Raw genomic sequence first — 19,322 nt, 5'->3', positions numbered from 1 at the left:
CGCCATACAGCTCGTATCAGGATCCACAAATGAATTCGTCCTGTGCAAGCAGTCTTTGAAACGACATCACAATGCTCTCAAAATGGCCACAGCCCACAGTAGAGGGTTGCGCGAACGAACAACGAAACTGTCGAACAGATCGACGATTTTAGCTGATCAAACGGTGGGATAGTTACGGCAGACAGCGTCTTTCAATGCGACCTACGGAAATTAGTCTTAACGCATCCGTCCGGGTGAATATGGAAGCCAGTCCATGACTGTGGCAGTTATTTTATGAGAATTCAACGGAGTTACTCCATTCCCTAAATATTCATATAGAACGCCGAATGCCTGTTCAGAGTGGTGTGCTCGGGCTACATCTTCTGTACACTACTCGTGCCTGATCGATCCTCCAGCTCCTGCCATAACGTTCACTAGTCACTGATCCTCCCTTGAAAAATGGCCGACAAATTCTCTGCAGCATACCGCAACCCAAACAGCAACTTCGGAGGAATGAATTTATTCACGAACCCATTTAGGTGAAAGTGTGTTTCATTTGTCAGCCAACATCACAGCCTTCGATGTCAGTTACTGTGGTAATCGCGCGGGATTAGCCGAGCGGTCTGGGGCGCTGCAGTCAGGGACTGTGCGGCTGATCCGGCGGAGGTTCGACTCCTCCCTTGGGCATGGGTGTGTGTGTTTGTCCTTAGGATAATTTAGGTTAAGTAGTGTGTAAGCTTAGGGACTGATGACCTTAGCAGTTAAGTCCGATAAGATTTCACACACATTTGCACATTTTGAACTGTGGTAATCTAGTTCGTAAAATCAACCCTTTGTCGCACAGAAAGTGCAAATCATCTGGTGCCATATTTTGAACGAAAACATGTCTTGATTCTTTGGCATTGTTGTACGCATATTGGAATGCTGTAGCCAGTCTCTCCAGTAATCTCTTGAACAGATTTCGTGGGATATTGTTGAATAAGACCAGAATCGCTGGCGACATTTTTATAGAAACCTACACTTGTCATGGGGTCAACATTCTTCACTAGATCATCAACGACACTGGCTGTCCGAACTTGGGGAAGAGCTTGCGAATGGTTTTCGCATCGGAAACATTAAAGACTGTTAGAAAAATGGTTCAAATGGCTCTGAGCACTATGGGACTTAACTACTGTGGTCATCAGTCCCCTAAAAATTAGAACTACTTAAACCTAACTAACCTAAGCACATCACACACATCCATGCCCGAGGCAGGATTCGAACCTGCGACCGTAGCATTCGCGCGGGACTGTTAGAAAAACACATTGACGGCTGCTGTGCCCGAGTGGTTCTAGGTGCTTCAGTCTGGAACCGCGCGACCGCTACGGTCGCAGGCTCGAATCCTGCCTCGGGCATGGATGTGTGTGATGTCCTTAGGTTAGTTCGGTTGAAGTAGTTCTAAGTTCTAGGGGACTGATTACTTCAGATATTAAGTCCCATAGTGCTCAGAGCTATTCGAACCATTTTTTGAAAAACACATTTTTCTGCCGCAAAACTATGCTCTAAACTATGAAATTCCATAACGAGAAACACACCCTGTTTAATGGAATACATTATTTAAATGTCCTTCTTCGTTAAGGTCAACTTCCTTTCATATCTCAATGTTGAAACTGATCGCTATAGGATTCGGGAAAGTATTTATAGACACCTCATATTGCGCTTAGAGCGGCATCTGTTAGCAGCTTCTGTAACTACTACTTCGAAACCTGTATCAAATTCTCAGAGGTTTCACAGTAAATGTGCCGTTTGTTATTTTCTTCTTTCGACCTTTGTTTTCATCTATTTATTTTTAAAATCAGGCATTCCTTTATTGGACATCCTGGATCATTTACGTGGAGTAGAAAAGCTGTTGCTCAGAAGAATTTTGGAAAACTTTTAGTAAGCGATTCATATACACAGGTGCAAAGATTCGTCAGCACCCTACTTTCAAGCCGCGCGGTTTGAGGCGTCAGGTCACGGACTGCGCGGCCCCTCCCGACGGAGGTTCGAGTCCTCCCTCGGGCATGGGTATGCGTCTTGTTGTTAGCGTAATTTAGTTTAAGTAGTGTGAAAGTCTAGGGACCGATGACCTAAGCAGTTTGGTCCCTTAGGAATTCACACACATTTTTTTTACCCACTTTCAATCAAACAGTCCGTTTGATTTGCGTGTGTCTTTTCGTCACTGACTCGCTGAATATTGATTAAAATGCTACGTTACTAAAATATTAAGTAGAAGCGTGTTGCAGCACAGAGTTTTGAAGCTTCCGTGAAGTTGCTACAGCTACGTGCTAATACGTGCAACTTGACCGGTGGTAATCTACATCAAATCGCTGTGGTTTGTCAAGGAAGACACTAACAGGCAAGTGGGAGGTTGCATCTTACTATATAATATCATTTCTGGAACGCAGAGGTAAATAGGTCGATCGGAAAAAGTAAATTAGTGAATCACAAAAAATGAAGCAAACAGTTTATCAAATCTAATATTGAACCGCCTCACCGTCTATAGCCATGGGACTTAAAAGATGATTATAACTGCTGTAAGTGGGGCCTGAGGGACATAGAATGAAATAAAATGTGCGATTACCAGCGGCATAATGATAGGATGCAACAAGAATAAGGTTTTTAATAGGAAACTTGAAAAATATAAATAACTGTCGGTCAGTGGTCGCGAAAGCACAATGAAATCCCGTATTTTCGTGATGGCTGGGTGTTGTGTGCTGTCCTTAGGTTAGTTAGGTTTAAGTAGTTCAAAGTTGTAGGGGACTGATGACCATAGCTGTTAAGTCCCATAGTGCTCAGAGCCATTTGAACCAATCCCGTATTTTGCTTCTGATGTGTTTGTCAACATTCTCCATCTCTGAAAATAGCAACTGCCCGAGACTGTTCTGTATTAATACTACTTCTGTTCTGGTTGGATTGATTTCAGTTTACAGCCGTCCACCCGGGAGAGGAGGCCAATGTTGGTTGAGGCTCTACTTGTCTGGTCGTCGTCGATCTCCTATGGAAGAGAAAGTCCTGTCTGGAAGGACTAAGAAGCTGTGAGCTGCACTGCCCACTGCCGAATGAACACCGATGGGGAGCTGCGGCCGCCACCATCCGGCAGGCCTTCTCGATTATTGACTAACAACAGCCGACAAGTACGAGAATTATCGCGCAGTCATCTTAATAGCTCATGCATCCAAATTGTTCGGAAGAATAATGTACACAAGAATGGAAAAGAAAACTGATGATGTGATAGATGATGGTCAGTTTGGATTTAGGAAAGGTAAAGGCTCCACAGAGGCAGTTTTGACGTTGCGGTTGATAATGGGAGCAAGACTGAAGAAAAATGAAGACACGTTCATAGGATTTGTAGACCTTGAAGAATCATGCGACATTGTCCAATGGTGCAAGATGTTCGAAACGATGAGAAAAACGGAGGTAAGCTATAGGGGAAGACAGGTAACATGGAACACGTACAAATGCCAAGAGGGAACAGTAACACTGTATGATCAAGAAGGAAATGCTCGGATGAAAAAGGGTGTCAGACTGTTCGCTCTATATGTCGAAAAAGGAAAGGTTCAGGAGTGGAATTAAAATTAAAGGTGAAGGGATATCGATAGTAAAATTCGCTGCTGACATTGCTATCCTCAGTGAAATTGAAAAAGAATTACAGGATCTGTTAAATGGAATGAACATTCTACCGAATGAAGAATATGGGTTGAGAATACATCGAAGAAAGACAAAACGTATGAGAAGTAGCAGAAATGAGAAGAGCGAGAAACTTTAACATCGGGACTGGTGGTCACGAATTTAATAAAGTTAACGAATCCTGCTACCTAGACAGAAAGATAACGCATGACTTACGGAGAAAGGAAGACATAAAAAAGCTGGCTAGCACAGGCAACAATGTCATTCCTGTCCAAGAGAAGTCTACTAGTATCAAACATAGCCCTTAATTTGAGGAAGAAATTTCTGAGAATGTATGTTTGAAGCAGAGCGTTCTACGGTAGTGAAGCATGGAGTGTGGTAAAATCGGAATAGAAGGAAATCGAAGCGTTTGAGACGTGGTGCTGCAGAAGAATGTTGAAAATTGGGTAGACTGATTGAAACCAGGTAGTCAAGGGAAGGCAGGATCCGGTACGATTGTAGGCCGGGCCGTTATCAGTTACTATTGGTTGCCTTTTACAGTTACACACAATTTATTTTAAGTCAGTAATTCCAGACTCAGCAATAAATAAAAAATACCACACGTCATTAATGAAGGAATAAACAACAGTGTAAATAATAGTGTTTTCAGTGAGTTACAATTTATCAAATCACCATTAAATACAGATACAACCGATAATGTTTTAAAAGGAAGCCACTGTGATCTGGGCAGAAGGCCTTACACGCCCGGAATGGCAATAAATTAAGAATTGCTTAAAACTCGCTGCAGCTTACAAGTTACAGGAATTGAAATATTAAAGGCAAGTCACTACAATCACTGCAGAAGGCATCTGACGCCAGGAATGGCAGTAAATAAGTTTTTAAGGCTTACTGCTAAAATAAAAATACCAAATTAGAATATTAAAGCAAATGACCACATTCGTGGCTGAAGGCCAGAAACGGCAATAATATAAAAAAAAATTTCAAATCTATTGTAAAACAGCAATTACAATAGCAAAAGTTAATTTTAAAAAATCAACTGATCCAGACGGTGCTCCAGGAATCGACCACTGAGAAAGTCCGGCAACAAACACTTCCGCGAGTAATTAGATAGACAGCAAAGAGTTGCATTCACTTCACAAGATGGTAACTCTGACTAGTGACATCCTAACGAATGACTAATGATAATATTTCTGAAGCTACCTGACGTCCGGTGAACCAAATGCAACGGTGGAAAAACACGGCAAATCTGGAATCGGTGGTCTGCCCTACGTCCCCAGAATACTGTGTTTAGAGCACCCGAAACGAGAAAGGAATCACTACCAGCAGAGTAGAAGAATCACCCCTGTTCTTCGCCTCGGCGACACTACGAGCAGCAAGACGAACCCAAGTCACTGGAGAATCGCGAGATATCGCAATGGTGAAGGTTTCTCTACTTGTATTGAAATGCACTCCACTTAAAGCTTGCTGGATCCAGTTTACGACGAGGTTGTGCACCCATGTGACCACAGCCCTTCCATCCGGCAATCCATGCGTGCCGCCAGCAGTCCCAGCGTGTTCTCGCACTGAGCTGACCTGAGTCCCCAAACGGACTGGCCCACTCACACCACCCGGAAAGCAGCGACGTCGCCCCAAAGGTAGGACAAAAGTTACTACATATCGATAATCGCCGCTGCTGCCACTAGTGGACAGGCAACACTTGCGAAACCGAGTGGCGCCAGTCAACACGAGAAGAAGACAAACAACCACAACCATGCCAACTAAACGATACCGTCTGGCCTCCAACAGAGGGCGGAAACCCACAAACAGCATCAACACGAGCGGCAGCACAACTCACTCATAAGGTAAGGGCTGAGGAGGTTCTCCAGAGAATCGGCGAGGAAAGGAATATATGGGAAAACACTGATGAGAAGAAGGAACAGGATAATAGGACGTCTCTTAAGACATTAGAAAATAACTCCCATGGTACTGGAGGGAGTTGTAGACGGTAAAAACTGTAGAGGAAGACAGAGATTTGGATACAAGCAGAAAATATTTGAGGACTTAGGTTGCAAGTGCTACTCTGAGATGAAGAGGCAGGACAGACAGGAGAGAAATGCATGACAGGCCGCACCAAACCAGTTAGGAGGCTGATGAGTCAAAGAAACTAACAGGATCTGGAAGCAGATCGCTGTAGTAGGGGGGGGGGGGGGGGGGGGTGCCGCTGCTGCCACCCACGTCCGTTCCTGTGGCAAGCTTCGATGATAACGAACTCTCTACTATCGGGAGGTCACAGAAATTCTATGCACCACTTCATGCACTCCGAGCAGAACTGATGCACACCCTTCCCGCGTGCAATCTACGATGGTGTCATGGGATCCGTGGTTACCATCTCCCTCAAGCTGCGTGCGCACGCAGCTGTGCGATAGCCCTCGCTGTAGCTGACAAAATGTGCTGCCCGACTGCAAGCCGTTTGATGACCGGCGCATTCCGCGGCAGAACATCACAGCCAACGCTGGCTGCCTGAATGTCGATGTATTTTGTTGACAATAAATTTTTGACGTTTTAATAACGGCTTTATGCAACCCGCGGTCAGGGGATAGCGTCTTTGACTAGAAATCAAACTACGCCCTGTGTGCAGAATTGAAACCTAGCCATTGATTAAATCTATGTAAAGAAAAATATAAATGTTCGTTTGTTCAAAATCGTGTATCTCCAAAAGTTCTTGACCGACTGCTTTGAAATTTTGAGACAACTTTGAATTATAATACGGGCGTGTATTTAGGTACCTAATTCATAGAATAGTGATACGTTATTAGCACACAGGAAAGTTGTATTTATGACTTATTGGTTTATGATTAGAATACTCCTAAGGAATATGCATTTTCAATAACAATAAACAAGGCTCAAGGTCACAGAGACGGCGGAAGAGCAAATGGACAGAGGAGTGGAAGGAAATGGACACTGAAGATGGAAGGAGGAGATGGACAGAGAGAGGGGATAAGAAGACATGGAGACGAAGGTGGAGGAGAAGAGAGGAGGGATGGACACAGACAGAGGTAGAGAGAATGTGCAGGAGAAGATGGTGAGAGAGGGCGGAGGAGAAGATGGACATAGAGAGGGAGATGAGTTGACGGACAGAGGGAGTGGAATGGAGGACGAGATGGACAGAGAGAGGAGGGAGGGGACAGAAGCAGGGGAGAGAAACAGATTACGACGTGTATACAATTCCCATACGTTTTCTGTTTTCTTTCTTTTCCATTTAAGCACAGAGCCACAGAAAAGCGTGGCCAGGTTGAATTCCGCAAATATACCAAAACTGACGACAAAACGAAATAACTATTATCGCAGAAAATTCACAAATACTATGTAATAAACTAATATGATCTGCGAATGTTATAGTAATTTCTGTTCCTTTTGGAAAACGACCGCACACACTTTCCTTTTGTTTCTTGGTAATGTAAGAAGTCACCTTGTGACGATGCACGAAAACGTTTAACTTCCATATAACATTTAGACTAATTAGAATCAACTCCTATATTCATGTAGTGATATTTGTCAAAGGTTTATGCAAATTTTATAGGAGAACATTGGCGCAGAGGTCGACGCCATTGTTCTAAATGATAACGGGCCATAGTCGTAATAAATGTCTTAATATTTGCTAATTATGACAAAAATAAATGTAAATAAAGGAGATTTCTCTGGATTAGCTGTTCTTCTTTCGAAACAGTAAAAGTAATCAGTTTTTCCAATATTCAATCGTATTTGAATAACGTGATTTCTTAAGGTTTTTTGATCCCCGCTTAATGGAAGCAACGAGACTCTCACAGGTAATTAATAATGCAGCTGTATATCTCGAATACTGTATGCTGGTGGTATCTTTTAACATAAAAACAGCGTGTCGGGGAAACTAACTGCGAGAAGTACCATAACTGAGTCAATGATGTAAATTATTTTCCAACTGTGAAGCAGGCAGAATAATATTAAATCCAACTTGTCATAACATATAAAAACCAAAATACATAACATACGAAGAACCACCACAAGGTATAGCTAGTGTTGAATAGAAAGGACATGTGGCTTGCAATTGAAAAAATGAAGTGTTGATCTCTCCATAGGCAAAAAGAGTCCGGATTAGTCCCCCAGCTCGGACCTCCGTGGACTGGGGGGGGGGGGGGGAGGGAGCTGCCAATGGGGATGTGACCACGAGGAAAAGAAGTTATAAACAATAAATAAGTAATATTCTACGAGTCGGAGCATGGAATGTCAGAAGTTTGAACGTGGTAAGGAATCTAGAAAACCTGACAAAGAAATTCAGTTACTCAGTCCGAACATTGCTAGAGTCAGTGAAGTGCAACAGGAAGAAGAAAAGGATCTCTGGTCTCATGAATATAGGGTCATATTAACTACAGTTGAAAACAGTAAGACTTGTGTAGGATTCGTTATGAGTTGCCGGCCGGCGTGACCGAGCGGTTCTAGGCGGTTCAGCCTGGAAACGGGCGACTGCTATGGTCGCAGGTTCGAATCCTGCCTCTGGCATGGATGCGTGCGATGTCCTTAGGTTAGCTAGGTTTAAGTAGTTCTAAGTTCTAGGGGACTGATGACCTCAGATGTTAAGTCCCATAGTGCTCAGAGCCATTTGAACCATATTTTCGTTATGAGTATGAATGTAGGGCAGAGAGTGAATTACTGCGAGCAGTTCAGAGACAGGGTATTTCTCCTGAGAATTGATACCAAACGAAAACCGACAACAATATTTCAGTAATACATGCCGACCTCGAAAGCTGATGATCAAGAGGTAAGGAAAGTATTTGACGATATTCAAAGGGTAATTCAATATGTGAAACGAAATGAAAATCTAATAACTATAGCAGATTGGAGGAAATAGAAGAAAGAGTTACTGGAGAATATGGGCATGGTAGCAGAAATAGGAGACGAGAAAGCACAATTGAGTTCTACAATAAATTAAAAATAGTAATAGCATATACACTGTTCACGCTTAAGAGTATCGTACGGAACTACCAGTATGGAAAGAAGTGGGACTGACGAATGACGAGACATTTTTGAAGTTCGCTAAAATGACGATATTCCGATAAGGAATAACACAGTAGGCATTTCGGGTGAAGAGGAGTGGACATTTCCAGAAAAAGGTAATCACAGAAAGACAAAGATAAGTAGAAGGAAGGTAACTCCGAAGAAACCCTGGGTATTAGGTGAAACAGTTCAATCGATCGACGAAAGAAGGAAATATAAAAACGTTAACGGAAAGACAAGAAAATAGTAACACAGGATATTCGGAAATTTCCGTCACAAACTTCTAGGATTTGTAGGGGGACGTTAGTACACAATATTTTGAATAGGAACCCATGTTCGGGAGCGTACTTTTCGCGTCCTACAGTCGTCTGAAAACATGTCTTCTAAGTAGGTATGCAACCAAGTCGTCATGTTGGGGGGGCGGGGGGCGCTTACATCGGATCGGCTGATGGCATTTGATGTGTAGCCTAGTTCTCTGACCTAGTTCGAACAGCATTCACGCATCTGTGAGAGTTAAAGCAACGTACTTGAGTACACGTTTGCAGAATACACGGACATGGTCCTTCTTTATGGAGAAGCTTACTGTAATGGAAGAGCTGCTCGTTGTCTTTATCAAGATCGTTATCCACAACGTCCGACTCTATCGCATACCCTTTTCGCCAACTTCATCGTCAGCGTCAACACTGAAGAGATATCACGTGACCGTCTGACGTAGTGCACGTCATCCTGTCATATGAAGACATAACATTTCAGGTCATGACGCAGAGCCATGGTCTGTTATGAACTGCAACGTTATAATAATTAAGGAGGACGAGCTTCCAACCTAGAGTGGCCAACTTTGAACGGGATGGGTGTGGTATTGCTGCACTGCAAGATCAGCGAGCAGAAGTGGAACCTCCACCTGGTTGTCCACGTCTTCCTTGCAAGTGTGACGAGCTGCAAGATCCACACCACATGCTGCATTTCCGCATGCTGGATAAACTTTGCACATCACAAGATCATTTTAAAGTTAATAATCAAGCCATGTCGGCAACCGCACTGATATTCGTGCACGTTAAAACGCTGCTTCCAGGAGGGGGAGGTGCTCCGGCTGAGGATCGAATCCGCCAGGCGGATTAACGACGACGGTCGGTTTTTCGGCCCTCTGGATGTGATTTTTAGGCTGTTCTCTACATCTCACTAGCTGAATACCGAACCACTACCCAAGTTCCACCTCAATTACGCGATTAGCAAATATTTAGAAAAACTTTCCCCGCACTGTCAAAGGAATAACGCTACATTTAGACAGTTGAAATAGGGGGCGAGGTAATGGGGTGGTGACCGGAAGGGCTTCTTGCGACCCATTAAATAAACCACGTCAAATCCGTCTATAACCATGTTGATCTTGCTCCGGTGTGAGACCGGGGCACAAGATAAATGAAGAAGAACCAGGTCATATTGGCCGCAATTCTTTGGGAACAATTACGACGCGCATAAAATAAACAATGTAACACATCTTTTATGAAAGCAGATTGGTTGTATTCGGAATTCTAATACACCATATTATTCCCCATTAGTTTAAGCATAAAAATCTATTTTTCAACATAATCTCCTTTCCATGGGATGGCCTTACGCCACCTTACTGGAATGGCCTGTGTGCTTGCATGGTATTACTCTAAAGGGCAATTTCGGAGACAACATCTTGCTACATCAACAACGTTCCCATCTTCCACATACTGCTTCCAGCAGAGTGCATCCTTCATCAGGCCAACTAAATGGAAGTCGGAAGGTGCGAGATTCGAGCTGTAGGGCGGATGAGGAAGAACAGTCCAACGAAGTTTGAGAGTTCACCTCGTGTGAGCAGACTTGTGTGAGTCCTTACGTTGTCATGGAGAAGGAGAAATACATTTGCATTTTTGTGGTGATGGACACGCTGAAATCGTTTCTTCACTTTCCTGAGGACAGAACTGTGCACTTCAGAGTTGATCATTGCACTATGAGGGAGGACACCTAATAGAATAACCCCTCCTAGAACATCATCGATGGGTGAGGGTGTGGCTTTCAATTTTTCCTTAGGAGGACAGGAAGTGTGGTGCCACTCCATGGATGGCCGTTTTGTTTCCAGTTGGAAGAGATGAACCCACACTTTCATCACCTGCGACGATGTACGACAAAAATTGTCACTAGCGGCGCCGTAATGCACAAGTTTCTTTTATGATTTTCTGTTATGCACGCATTTGACTACTCCAACTGGTGGAGGAGTGTGTCAGCATTACCAACAGAGACGTCCAGTTGAGCAGTGAGTTGTTTCATTACGATCCGTCGATCACCTCGAATGAGAGCGTCCGCACGTTCCAGCATTTCTGGAAACACAGTTCTGTATAGCAAACTGACACGCAACAGATCAGACGGTTTGCAGTACCTTGTTGCGATGATAACAGATGCCTCGCCCTATGAGTCACTGTGATATTCTTCATTGCCACATGTCGGTAGACATTCTGCAAGTGGCAAAGAATATCTGTGTTGCTCTGGTTTTCTTTCAAAAGACACTCAATGACAGCTCTCCACTTAGAGCACACCTTATTTACAGACACCATTCTGAAGGTTAAGTACAGAACCACCCCCTATCGGAACTTCATGAAACTATTGAGCCGTGCGGGGTTCGTTTTCCTGCCATCATTATTTTACACCCTGTTTTTAACGTACTCCCACCTTACTACGTTAATTTAAATTACTACTGTCACTGAGTTGCTGCTTTGCCTGACCGTGGCCGGCCGAAGTGGCCGTGCGGTTAAAGGTGCTGCAGTCTGGAACCGCAAGACCGCTACGGTCGCAGGTTCGAATCCTGCCTCGGGCATGGATGTTTGTGATGTCCTTAGGTTAGTTAGGTTTAACTAGTTCTAAGTTCTAGGGGACTAATGACCTCAGCAGTTGAGTCCCATAGTGCTCAGAGCCATTTGAACCATTTTTTGCCTGACCGTGAGCGGCTTTAACAGTGCGTATCGATATATCCCCTCTCGTAGTATCTTTGCTCGACTGCTATTACTTCCGCCGGCCAGTGTGACCGAGCGGTTCTAGTCCCATAGTGCTCAGAGCCATTTGAACCATTGTTTTGCTATTACTTCCCGGTCGTTTTCTGTCCTGAGTTCGGGTCGCGAGTTCGGGCTGCCAGGCAGTTGGAACGCGTCTGGAGCGTAGTCCGGACTTGCCAGTCGGGGAGTTGTAATGCGGCACTAGTGTAGTCGGGTTGAGCAGCAGTGAGGTCTCCGTCGAAATAGCTCGCCCGACCATTGCCGCCACGCATCACTTGAGCCGGGCCACGGTCTTGGTGGATCGTCGGTCGGTCGTCCTACCGGACGACGCGTCTTGGCTCGACGATCGTTCATGAGTCGGCTGTGTGTGTATGTATCGACCCCCGATTTGTCTTCGTACGTGCTTAGTCACTGTTGGGTATCGTTCAGGTCTTTTTGCGAGCGTTTGTCAGGTTGTGTGTGTGCAATTGATGTTATCTGAGCTGACGACTATTTTAGAAGTTGTCGGCGTTCTGAGAGGAGTCGGTCGGTTGCTGCGGACCAGGGAAGTTATCTCCGCGCGCTGCAGTCGGCTGGGTCCACTGGCGGTCCCTGCACAGTGTCGGAGCGTGTGTGGAGCAGTACGATCGCTACGAGTTTAGTGGTTCACCGACCCAGGACGTCAAAGTTGACTAGTGGTTTCAACCACCCAATCCACGCCCATTCATGTTGTGTGGTTCGTTTCGGTGGGTGGCTGTTGGGAAAGTTTTCCTGTGAGCAACACCGAGTGTTTCTATTGCTGAAATTTAGCCGGCATGCGGTGCAATTAATTATATTGGTTGACTAAAATTCAAGTGCACCAGCGGAGTTTTCTGCCGTGTGGCCGTTAGTCTTCCGGTTATCTGCCCTGGCCACTAACGTAATATCAGGCAGCGTCTATTCCTCACCTGTTGTCGCTGTCCAACATGGTGTGTAGTTTTGACAGCTTAATACACATTTCATTGTGGATAATCACGTTCGCGACTTTTGGTGTTTGAGTTCTCAGGTACCGATTGGTGGCAAGCAATTCGTTTTGTCGGTCGGTCCGTGGCTGTCCCCTGGTTGGGTTGCAACGGATCAAGTGTAGTTGGTCTCGCTACCTGTCTCACCTAAGTGAACGAGGGCAGACCGACCTCGCTAGTGGCTTCTGAGTGCCGTTTTCTTTATTGTCCTTCTCACCGGTGTTTAATTGTCTGTTTGTAAGTGTTGTGTACATAGTTCCGCGTAGTCAGCGCGTACAAAACTTTCCCACTAGAGCGAGCCCCGCTAAACACAACAGCGCAGGCGCAGCGCTCGTCCGTCTCCGCACTACGAGATGGCGCTGTCTTAGAGACGGACCAAATTCTGCTTCCGCCGATCCGCGTATTAATATGTAACGCAGCCAATGAGATTGCTGCTAACGTAGAATCTTTCCTCCACGCGGATTACACTCGCGCAATGATACCTGAACGCTCGAGGTATTATAACGTGTGTGCAGACCTCCGATTAGTCAGTCTGCACCTAATAAGATTATCGTATTCCTGTACATAGCCATTAAGAGAAATGTATAGACACTTTGTCAAGTATCAGAGATATGTTAGAATAAGATTAACGTGCCAAGACCAAAGCAACTTCAGATTGTCAATTGTAAACAGCATCTAGAATCAAGTTAAGTAAGGTTTATGATTTTTATTATTTTAATAAATGTGTGTGAAAATTAATCAAGTTCTGTTTAATGTTGGTCACTGTCAATCTGCTACTCTAAGCGTGCAAGTGGCATTTCTATCGTCTGACCTAGCGGCAGAAGATAAACACGCCACGATAAGACCACGAGACATATTGCTGACACTCGTCTACTTCGTTAGAGCGACAAGTCAAATAATCTGATGGTGTGTGTACCGAAGGTCTTACAGTACGCACACGACACATGCGTTGTCAACTTTTTTTCTGTCAAGACTGACATTAAAAAGTTGGTAAAAAATAAGAAACAACTCCATATCTCCCATTATATGTAAATAATTCAATCATTTTAGAACGGATATTGTTGTAGAAGTCAGTCGGATATAATGTACCAATTTTCGTATGATTTTCATTAAATGATTGCAACAGAAGAATGAACACAAAAACAGATTTTGTTTATTTTAGTGCACTATAAAAAATTTCTATTTCAAACACAATGTCCACTAGCCATTGATCCTCGCTTCAAAAATAGCCGACAATGTCTCTGTCACGAAAACGATTGAGAACTGAAGCTGTACGCTATACAGCTCGTATCAGGATCCACAAATAAATTAATCCTGTGCAAGCAGTCTTTGAAACGACATCACAATGCTCTCAAAATGGCCACAGCCCACAGTAGAGGGATTACGCGAATTAGCAATGAAACTGTCGTACAGATCAACGATTTAAGCTTATCCAACGGCGGGACAGTAATCTATCATAGCCAGTGATTTAAAAAATGGTTGTCTTTACTGGATTTTATGTATTTTTGAATTTTGGAGAATCAATTGTGGGCCATCAGCCACTTAAATCCTTATTCTAGTAAAAATTTCGGTCTTCTCTCTTTGAAATGTTATGATAATTTATTTCAAAATCTTGGAAATTTTATTGAGGGCGTTCAGCCGTTTGTATTGCCTCTTGTTTATGTTTCTCAAATCACCCTTGCCGTGAGGCTCTCAGCCTCGCTGTGTATATATGTATGTTCATTATTTTATTTGCAGCTTTAACTGCATGTTGTTACCACTTGAGATTTATGTTGTTGCTTTAAGATTCCTTGTTTGGAGGCCTTCAGCCGTGAAGTAATTGCCTTTTGAAACTCATAGCTCTAAAGGTTCGCTATGTGCCGTTTTGGTTTAAAGGTGTTATTAAATTACAATAAATTACAATTTTACGTGAACCTGACCGACACTCTGTTCGGACCTTTCCACAATCCTAATCACCTGTTGTGCCCAGCGGGTTTAGCGGGCGTTTCAACTATAAGGCCTGAAGTGGAAACATGCCAGGCTGTTCCTCAACCGAAACAGGTCTAGAAAATATTTGTTTCTATACTTATTTAGCGCCCCTCGCACCTTTATGGACACGGAAAAATGAAGCAAATAAAAGACTGTGTAGCGTAGACTGAGAAGTTATCTGTGCGTAGATTACGAAATAACAGCGAGCATTTTGACACTGTTACACATTCTCTTGCTACTAGAGTAAGCTCTTGCCATTGCTGTCTCGACAGTTGTGGCATGGTTTATTTAAGCGACATATGTAAGCATGCTGTTTAGGGTCTTATATTGGTAACGCCACCGCCACGTAGCGCTCTGTATGAAAACCACTGGCTGTGCTGTGTGCAGTCTGTGGCTGGGTGGCATTGTTGGAATTTGCTATTGTAGTGTTGGGCAGTTGGCTGTGGAAATCCACTACTTCCGTGTGCATTTTCTTTTACTGCTCAGACTTTGAGAAAAACACTGAAATTTTACTATGATGAACGATCAGGACTGTCTTTATGGACTGTGAGAAAATTTTAGCTTTTGACCAACATTGTATCAATAAGTGTATGCATTTGATTTCTTTGTTATTGTAATTGTGAAAAAATTTTTAACAAATATGTATTGGCCAGTGCCCAAAACAATTTGTAAAATTTTTTGTGGGGAGCACGGGGGCTATGTAAGTAGGCTGTTTAGGTTTTTATATTGGTAACGCCACCGCCACGTAGCGCTCTGTATGAAAATCACTGGCTGTGCTGAATGCAGTCTGTGGCTGGGTGGCATTGTTGGAATTTGCTATTGTAGTGTTGGGCAGTTGGCTGTTAACAGCGCGTAGCGTTGCGCAGTTGGAGGTGAGCCCCCAGCAGTGGTGGATGTGATGAGTGAGATGGCGGAGTTTTGGACAGAGACAGTAAATTTGTAATATTGGATATCATGGACTGAGATATATATATATTATGACTTTTGAACACTATTAAGGTAAATACATTGTTTGTTCTCTATCAAAATCTTTCTTTTGCTAACTATGTCTATCAGTAGTTAGTGCCTTCAGTAGTTTGAATCTTTTATTTAGCTGGTAGTAGTGGCGCTTGCTGTATTGCAGTAGTTCGAGCAATGAATATTTTTGTGAGGTAAGTGATTTGTGAAACGTATAGGTTAATTTTGTCAGGGCCATTCGCTTGAAGGGATTATTGAAAGTCAGATTGCGTTGCGTTAAAAAATATTGTGTGTCAGTTTAAGCACAGTCATGTATAATTTTTCTAAGGGGACGTTTGAGCTGTAACACAGTGTCTTGCTACTAGAGTAAGTTCCCTGCGCAGCTGGCTGGACAGTTGGCACAGTTTATTTAGGCGACAGCATCACTGGTGCAGACTGCGGCGGTGCTACGGCAGGCGGGGCTTACTTGAGTTTGCGGAAGTGCAGGTTGAAGGCGAGGAAGGCGACGGCGAGCGAGATGCCGACGACGGCGAGGCAGGCGACGCTGAGGAAGGCGGCCGGCTCGATGGTGACGACGCGCAGCCGGAACTCGCGCCGCGCCACGGGCACCTGGCCGCCCTGCCACGCCAGCGCGCCGCACCCGGGGCAGCCGAAGTCGAGCGCGCCCGTCGCGGGGTCGAACAGCGCCACCGTCACCACCTCGCCACCTGCCGCAGCAGAGCGCCTCAGAACACTCGCTGCCAGTGCCAGCCCAGAGGCCGTGCGGCGTAACACGTAATATAGGGTGAACAACTGTTGTCACTCCAGAATGAGATTTTCACTCTGCAGAGGAGTGTGCGCTGATGTGAAACTTCCTGAGAGATTAAAACTTTGTGCCGGACCGAGACTCGAACTCGGGATCTGTGTCTTTCGCGGGCAGGTGCGCCATCGACTGAGCTACCCAAGCACGACTCACGCCCCGTCCTCACAGCTTTACTTCTGCCACTACCTCGTCTCCTACCTTCCAAACTCTACTTGTTTTAATCTGCCAGAAAGTTTCACATCAGCGCACACTCCGCTGCAGAGTGAAAATTTCATTCTGGAAACATCCCCTAGGCTGTGGCTAAGCCATGTCTCAGCAATATCCTTTCTTTCAGGAAGGCAAAGGTCCCGAGTTCGAGTCTCGGTCTGGCACACAGTTTTAATCTTCCAGGAAGTTTGCAAGTGTTGTCACTGCTCAGGGATGATGCACTAGGGCAAATGTATCGATCTGAGATGAGGGACCATGGACCGGAAACGACCGGGTCCGAAGTTACAGCGGGATTGTACGGGCGAAAATAAGGGAGAAATGTCTAGTACACCTGCGCTCTAAACTGCATACCTTAAGGGGCTCCGGAAGGGCTCAAAATCATGAAATGTTCAATTTTTACTTTTTTGCGTTTTCTGAATCTGCAGACTATTACCTTTTAATAGATATATAATTTATTCAATTCCGAAGACTACAACTATTTTTAAATTTTTTTTTGAAATGTGTTCTACATGGGCGTGACCCACTGTGGCGCTGTTAAACTGCTGTCAAATGGTGTTATTATTAACGTCCGTGTTCATCAGGTACATTTTAGTGATGTGAGGTAAAGTATGTGTTGTGGCTAACCTGTGATGGTTCAATATATATCGCTGGTGTGATTGTCGATTGTTTCATGTTTGTTTACTCTGTCGTTATCTCGAAAATATTCGTAATTAATTCTGTTTCTTGAGTCTCTGTTCTGTTGAAGTATAATAGTGAGTAAAAGTAAAGTTATTAGAAATCCTCTGAAGGCTTTTAAGAAAAGGAGAAATGTTGGAAAGCCAAAGGTATGTGTTATTACTGTAAACAATAAAGACGATAACCAAGTGAGTGAACCTAACCTCTCATGTACACCTGCCCATAGCAGTCAAAGTGGGAAAGAAAATACTTCACAGAAGAAGCTTGGTTCAATGAGTGAAAACTATGAATGTCTTATGGGCGAATCGGATGTGAATGAAATATTTGATATGTCGGTTCTCAAAGGAATTTTTTCAAACTGTGTAAGATGTATTCATTGTAGTGAAGTTGGTCTGGAACTCTCCATAATAAAGCACGTAGGACTTGCTAGTGAAGTACAACTGAAATGTGATAAGTGTTCATACATGACCACCATTTGGAACAGTGTTGCAGTAACTGCAACTGAAGAAAATGGTAGCAAAATCTACGAACACAACAACGAGCGATGCTTGCTTTAGACAAGGAACGCCTTCGGGCTGCAGACAGGGCTGTAAAGAGTCTAGAAATACAAGCAAGAGTAAACAGGAGGAGGAACAAGAGGAAGCTGGAGGAGGAGTTTGCAGAGGATGAAGATAATCCATCCTATGGACCTGGAATGCACTAAAAAGTTAATCCAATCTTTGTCGCTCGATTCCCAAAACTTTTATTTTCTCATACTAATTACATGTTTTCTAAGGATCTTCCAAACATATTTGTTTCAAACTTTCAGTAAATGTTACACAGTACCTTCTGCATAATTTAACACAGCCTTTTTCCAAAAAACTGTATATTTTTGAATATATAAACAAAAAATTGTAAAAAAAATGTTGTGAATTTTCATTACAATTGAAAAAAAATCATCTTTAATAACTGAACTAAAATTTTGTAAAATCTCTGTGTTAAGTTGTAGCCCATATTCCAATAAATAATCTGTAAAAAGTTCAACTTCCTACCTCAAATACTTTGTGAGGAAAGATGTAATTTATAAGCGTTATTTTAACATTGCAAGTATAGGGCGTTCCGGAGCCCCTTAATAACTTTGGGCTGTTGTTCATCTGCGACACTGTGAAACACATCTCCTCTACTGCACGCCCTTTGCTTTAAATATAGTGTATCTCAAAAGAAAGTTTACATTTGATGTGTCAAAATAAAACGGGGATTGAAGTACGAGGGTCACTCCAAAAAAAATGCACACTTTTTTTTTTTTTTAAACCCATCTTTTATTCTACATGTTTGAAAGTTTTACAGTGTGTAGTTTCCGGATACGAAAAAGTAAAGTAACAACCTATAGGAACAATATTTTCATTGCTCCATATAATTTACATCCGTCTCAACTGCCTTACGCCATCTTGGAACTAGCGCCTGTATACCCGCACGGTAAAATTCTGGACCAACCTGTTGGAGCCACTGTTTGGCAGCGTGCACAAGGGAGTCATCATCTTCAAAACTTGTTCCACGAAGAGAGTCTTTCAGTTTCCCAAAGAGATGATAGTTACACCATGGGAGTTAACAACTGTGGTCATCAGTCCCCTAGAACTTAGAACTACTTAAACCTAAGTACCACACACACACACACACACACAGCCATACCCGAGGCAGGATTCGAATCTGCGACCGTAGCGGTCACGCGATTCCAGACTGAAGCGCCTAGAACCGCACGGCCACACCGGTCGGCTAGGTCAGGACTGTAAGGCAAGTGTTTCAGTTTTGTCCATCCGAATTTTGTGATCGCTTCCATGGCTTTCTGACTGACAAGTGGCCGAGCATTGTCGTGCAACAGTAAAACACCCTGCTTTGGCCGATGTGGTCGAACACGACTCAGTCGAGCTTGAAGTTTCTTCAGTGTCGTCACATATGCATCAGAATTTATGGTGGTTCCACTTGGCATTATGTCCACAAGCAAGAGTCGTTCGGAATCGAAAAACACCGTAGCCATAACTTTTCCAGCAGAAGGCGTGGTTTTGAATTTTTTCTTCTTGGGTGAATTTTCATGATCCTACTCCATTG

The 19,322-nt window shown here is 43.7% G+C and overlaps 1 protein-coding gene across 1 annotated transcript in view; it reads right to left on the bottom strand.

The window, feature by feature from the left end:
* The window catches only part of LOC124803240 (gamma-aminobutyric acid type B receptor subunit 2), a 431,083-nt gene that overhangs the window by 157,105 nt on the left and 254,656 nt on the right, over nucleotides 1-19,322 (bottom strand). The window contains exon 10 of the mRNA XM_047264421.1: nucleotides 16,020-16,260. Within this exon, the coding sequence (XP_047120377.1) occupies nucleotides 16,020-16,260 (241 nt within the window). The remainder of the gene's footprint in view (nucleotides 1-16,019; nucleotides 16,261-19,322) is intronic.

The sequence above is a fragment of the Schistocerca piceifrons genome, chromosome 6, assembly GCF_021461385.2.
Source record: "Schistocerca piceifrons isolate TAMUIC-IGC-003096 chromosome 6, iqSchPice1.1, whole genome shotgun sequence".
NCBI lineage: Eukaryota > Metazoa > Arthropoda > Insecta > Orthoptera > Acrididae > Schistocerca > Schistocerca piceifrons.
This window is presented reverse-complemented; position numbering and strand designations above follow the sequence as displayed.